Source organism: Stenella coeruleoalba (assembly GCF_951394435.1).
Source record: "Stenella coeruleoalba genome assembly, chromosome: 2".
NCBI lineage: Eukaryota > Metazoa > Chordata > Mammalia > Artiodactyla > Delphinidae > Stenella > Stenella coeruleoalba.
This window is the reverse complement of record NC_137147.1, coordinates 173,885,116-173,891,115: the sequence shown is the minus strand read 5'-3', so window position 1 is coordinate 173,891,115 and position 6,000 is coordinate 173,885,116. Positions and strand designations below refer to the sequence as shown.

The 6,000-nt window shown below is 47.1% G+C and overlaps 1 protein-coding gene across 1 annotated transcript in view; it reads left to right on the top strand.

Annotated features, from left to right (window-relative positions):
* Positions 1–1,753: 1,753 nt before the first annotated feature.
* LOC307182400 (uncharacterized protein) overlaps positions 1,754–6,000 on the top strand; it is a gene marked incomplete at its 5' end in the record, with an annotated part of 119,224 nt that continues 114,977 nt past the window's right edge. Inside the window, 2 exons of the mRNA XM_079913625.1 lie at positions 1,754–1,760; positions 2,550–3,442. Of these exons, the coding sequence (XP_079769751.1) occupies positions 1,754–1,760; positions 2,550–3,442 (900 nt within the window). The remainder of the gene's footprint in view (positions 1,761–2,549; positions 3,443–6,000) is intronic.

Below are 6,000 nucleotides of genomic sequence, written 5' to 3'. Positions count from 1 at the left end.
TACTGTGAATGGTATTGCTGTTTAAATTTCAATTACCAAACGTTTGCTGTTATACATAGAATACAATTGATTTTTGTATGTTGATCTTGTATTCCATACTTTGTTAAACTTGCTTATTAGTTCTAGTAGCATTTTTTTGTGGATTGTATCAGATTTTCTATATAGATGATTATGTCAGCTATAAATAAATAGAATTTGTTTACTAAATGAGTTAAAACATTTCATAATATCACTGTCTTAGTCTGCTCAGGTAAATGGTTTATTTATTAAACCATTTTAATTGAAGTATAGTTAATTTATAATGTTGTGTTAGTTCCAAGTGTACAGCAAAGTGATTCAGTTATATATATATGTGTGTGTGTATATATGCATGTATCTATGCAGATTCTTTTGCATTATATGTTATTACAAAATATTGAGTATAGTTCCCTGTGCTATATAGCAGGTCCTTGTTGGTTATCTATTTTATATATAGTAGTATGTATCTGTTAATCCCAAATTCCTAATTTATACCCTCGACTTTCCCTTTTGGTAACCATAAGTTTTCTCGCTCTGCCTGTGTGGACTCTGGAATCTGATGCTGGGGTTTGAATCCTTGCTCAGTCACTTTGTAGCTCTGTGATCTTGGGTAAGTCAATTAACCTCTCTCTACCTAAGTACCTTATCTCTAAAATGAGGACGATACTAATACCTACTTTGAAGTGTGGTTTGGAGAATTAATTAAGATAACATATGCAAAGTCCTTACAACAGTGCTTGGCCTGTAGTATGCAATGTGTAAGGGTTAGCAGTTGTTAATATTATAATTTGGCAATGCTTGCTCGCTCTAAGTCGGCTTGCCAGGAGTAGAAACCGTTTCATATCCTCTCTCTTTTTTTCTAGCAAACCTGCAAAACACCTGCTAAATAACTGTTATGGACTGAATTGTGTCGCCCTCCCCCCACTCCCCGCCCCCTACCCCCGTCCTGCCGCCTTCTCCCTGTCCAAATTCATATATTAAAGCCCTAACCCCCAAGGAGGCTATATTTGGAGACAGGACCTTTAGAGAAGTAATTAAGGTTAAATGAGGTCACAAGGTTGGGTCTTAATCATCTTTCTAAGAAGACACACCAGAGATTTCCCTCTCTCGCTACATGTACACAGAAAAAGGCCAAGTGAGGACACAGTAGGAAGGCGACCATATAGGAGACTGGAAGAGAAACCACACCAGAAAGCAATCCTGCTGGCACCTTGATCTTGGACTTCCAGCCTCTCACTCTGGTATTTTGTTACGACAGCCTGAGCAGACTAAGACAGTGATACTATGAAATGTTTTAACTCATATATTCCATGAGAGGCAAATAAGCAGTCCTGACATACGACGTCTGATGCCAACCTCGGGTACCATTTCCCCATTGTGGGAAAGTCTGGCATCTACCATGGTTGAGGTGGGGGAGTGCTGCAGAGTCATATACCATTGGGACTACTGCCCACTTGCTTCCCTCAATATAGCTATTTTTCCTACAAAATTTGTTGAAGCCCCAGGCTGACTACTAGCTATACAGGGGTTAGTTATTAACTGCGAGAGCTGTTACTCTTATTTCTTTCTTCTTTCAGGCCCATCACAGAGTCCACTAAGTCGCTGATCAGATTCTGGACTAGTGTGACCTCATGCAGGCTGTAGCCTTCCATTCCCTCCCGAGCTGGGCAGCGCTGGCTGGAGTCCTGGTCATTCCACTTGTTGGGATTCCCAAAGCCCTCCCGATTTGGGGGTCATGCGAGGTGAGGCCCAGCCTTGGAATTTTCTCTCCTGCTTCTCTAGCCTCTTTTCTCTTTACCTTTCCTTCCAGAATTCCCTAAGAACTCTTTTCCCTTCAGTACAGAGAAGAATTCAGCTGGGTTCCAGGGCTTAAACTTGCAGACACCCTGGTTAATAAGATGTTTGCAGAACAAAGAGCCTGCCATTTTAAGGCAGTTTTGCTTCTACACTTATTATAAATATATATTATATATAACATGTATGATATATGTACGATGGTATGTATATTATATGCATGATATTATGTATATGTGTGCTATATTGAATATATAAAAGATACATATTTCTAAGTAATATCCTTTATTTTCTTCTTCTTACTACATTAGGAACAATTAAAGAAAATTGGAGATAAAAGCAACCTCTGAGTTTAGAAATATAGAACTGTGAGTTTGGGTCTCAGGTTCACTCACTGACTTGTGAAAAGCTGTTTGCAATTTACCTCTGAATTTATTTCTCAGGTGTAGGGTGTTCAGAATACGAAAGCAGTAATTATGTAAATCATGAAGTCAGGTGGCTGCAGGAAAATCAGAGCACTATGGCTTTGGCTTTTCAAATCTTTTATTAAGACTTTCCAAAGACCATCATTAAAAAATAAGCAGAGAGAGAGAGGAGGTCCAGAAAAGTTTATTAGATCACACTTAATTTCCTAGTTAACCTCTGCGAAGGTAAAGTCAGATTGCTATATATTTGACTCTAAATGAACTACATAGAAAATGCAAAAACATATACAGAGTAATCGTGGCAATTGACAGCGCTCGTTTTAAAGAGGCCGCGGGTGTGCAACAGGCTTTGCGCCTGGAAAGCTTTGACTCAGTCATCCGCGCTTAGGAAGAGGGCTGGGCCGCGGCTCCCAGCACTGCCTTTCTCGCGCGCTGCCCCCAGATACCGCGCCCGCCCCGGGGCGACGCATCCAGCGCAGAGCGTCTGCGGAGCATCGCGAGCCCCCCACCCCCGGCCGGCGTCCCGGCTCCGCCCCTCCCGCCGCGGCCCACGCCCCTGCCCCGGGGGGCGTGAGGAGGCGGCGGCCAGTCATCGCCGCGCCGCTGTGGGGTGTCACTGGCTGGGACGCGCCGAGTGCGCCTGGCGGCGGAGAGAGCGGCGCGTGGAGCTGGGCGCCCAGGGCTGTGCTTCTCCGGCCGGCGGGGCGGCGTCGTGGGCCGGACGCTCCGGGCTCCCCGACGCCGCCGGCGGCCCAGCTCCGCCCCGGGCCTCCCCGCCCAGCGCCCTGGTAGTGCGCCCCGGGCGCAGCGCCCACCTGGCCGGTCGCAGCCGGCACGCTGCCCTCGCGGCTGCTCGCCGCGCTCTGCCTGGCCGAGCGGCTCGGGGCCGCCTGCGGCTGCCAGCTGCCTTCGAGTGGAGACCCCTGAACGAGGGCGGCGGCGCCCAGCTGACCGAGAGCATCTCGTACGCCAAGGTGCTGGCGCTGCACCAGGAGGTGCACGGCCTATACAGCTCCTGCCCCGGCAGTACGAGGCCAGCAAGGGGGGGCGCCTCTACCGGGCCGAGGTCAAGCTGCTGTGGACCAGGCGTGGGGCAGCGTGCTCGAGGTGCCCGCGGGCTGCAGGCTCCACCTCAGCGGCCTGGGCTACTTCTCCTGTCACTCCCACACCGTGGTCTAGGATTACGCCTGTTCCTTCTTCCTCAGGTGAGCCTGCCACCTCCCGCCCATACCACCCCCTCGGCCCATTTGCGTGACCAACTGAGGTCGCCTTTGTCCGGAGCCGGATCAGGAACTCGCAGGGAGTCCTGTCCGTGCGATGTTAGATGACGCCTTGGGCTCCTTCCCGTGCTCTTCGTTCTTTCCTGTTCCTCCCGTCGTGTCTACAACATCCTGGGTACCTCTGGCCAAGACTGTTGGAAAAACAGGGAGGATTCCCGTGCTTTAAGGACAGAAGAGTGTTTCAGGCAAAAGCTCCAGGTGCTTTCCAGTAACAAGTAGCCAGCCCATTCCAGATAGCAAAGGTTTATGCGCGGGGCTCCGCGGGGAGACCCTGGTCGCAGTGCTTTGAGGAATATAAAGGTAAATCAGGCAGGACCCTCTCTGATTGAGTTCATGCAAGTTGGTCTGTGGTCCAGATGAAACGCTTGTGTGTAAGAATTCAGGTGACAGGTCTGACTAAGGTTTGAAATAACAGCAGGTGGAACCCTAATTGAGGTGGAATCCTAGTATACTTGGAACTCTGTGTTTTAAACTGGATTTGGTGGGAGTAGTTTGGGATGGGTGGTGGTCACACCAAAGCAGAATCCCTTTGAAATCAATTGTTGGAATTCTGGCTCCTCTTTTCCTGTGAGTTTGAGCAAGTTACTGACCTTGTCCAGAATCTCAATAGCCTCACCTTCATAATGTGAGAAACAAGGTTGCTTGAGACTAAAAGCCAGTCACTCACACAAAACACCTGGTGCAGGTTAGATGCGGACTAGTCATTATTCTGCACACCTGCTTAAATGCCAAGATGGCGCTGGTGTGGAATGCAGCCCAGCTGGCCTCCCGTTTCACCCGCGTTATCTCCCATCGGCTGCCGGCAGATCTCAATGCCAGGCTCTAACAAACAGGTTTATGGAGGAGGGGCGGGGGGTGGGGTGCTGGGTGGGGTCAGGGCCTTGCGGGGGTCACAGGGCTTTGAAGAATATAGAAGTGAATTAGGCAGGAGGCCCTGTCTGATTGGAGACTCCTGGAATCTTGGGCAGTTCCGTGAAAGTTGGGCTGTGGTCAAGACGAAACACATGTGGATAAGAATTTAGGCAATGGGTTTGACTGAAGTTTAAAATAAAAAAACTGCAGGTGGAACCCTAAATGCATTGGTTGTCTCCAGTTGAAGGAGGAGACTGAGAGGAACCTCAGAATGGAATCGAATGCATCTATCGAGATAGCGATTGAATCTACAGCTGTGATGGGCGATAGATCCAGTCTTCCCAGTCTGTGGAGTAGGATTAAAGATATTTGGAATGACCATGACCTTGGTCTGCAGACTCACTCTTAGCCCTTTAGATTTCATGTCACTGAGAAACAAGAGTGAGTTCCGCAGAGGGCTGTCCGTAAGCTCATGGCAACATATTTTCCATGCTGAAGCCAGAATATCTAAGATTAGAATATGTGGCGTGCTTTGTGTTGGCTTGGGTGGCTTAGCTAGATTCAGTTGAATTTGTTTTTAATTGCTGAACAAGTACAGTTTCTAAATAAACTCGTCAAGGAGTGAGACAGTACCTTCTTGATACAGAGAAAAACTAGACTTTTCATGTCTTTATTTAAGGAAAACACTGGGGACCCAGCTACAAAACTATTCAACAATGAAACTTCATTTTCCAAAGAAAAAAACCAGAGTACTTGAGAAGACGTTATTTTCTTTTCCTATTGTATAATGAAATACTGTTTTGTCCACTGGTTCTGTGGTCAACCAACTCTTTCATCTTCTCTCTGACATGTTTATAAAACGTTAGGGCAGAACTACAGAGTCAAATGGTAGTCTGATAGATTTCTATTTCACAGAGTTATGTTGCCCTGATGTGTGTTAACAGCTGCATACAAAGCATTCCTCCTCTGTTATTCTGGGACCCATTGAGAAGAGAACAGATTCCGGTCAGCGTCACAGGAGAGGGTGGCGCTGGAGACTCCCTGGTGAGCCCCACATGCCCCCCATGGGCTGGAGAGTAACTCGTGTCTCTCCTTTTCCTTTTGTTTACTTCTTCATCTTGACAACAGGCATTTTTTGCGAGGCTCCATAGAAATGTTAACTAACTTTCATACTGCAGTTACTCTAGCCAGAGACTTTTTTTTTTAATGCAATCCTTACATCACCATCAAAAAGCAAGGTGCTTTTGTCATCCTCTTTTTATAGATTGTAATACTGAAGCTTAGAGAATTTAAGAAATTCGTTTCCTATCAGACAGAAGTAGTAGTGGTAGGACTTGAACCTGGGTCATTGCAACTGGCCTCCCTTTCACCAGGAAACAAGGAACACACTGTCTATGAGAAGGAAGGCCACCTGGGAGATAACACAGATAGACAAACGCAGACACATGCACACACTCCCTCTGCCCCCAAACTCACCTTTTTCAAAAGCTTAAGAATAGACTCATGAAGTAGGAGGCAGAGAAACAATTAGAAATAATGAGAGCCGACGGAGACTGTCACAGTCTTCTGTTGACTCAAGATTCAAGATGGCGTACCCCATGGCTGTCCAATCTACAGCTCTGCTTTCTTCC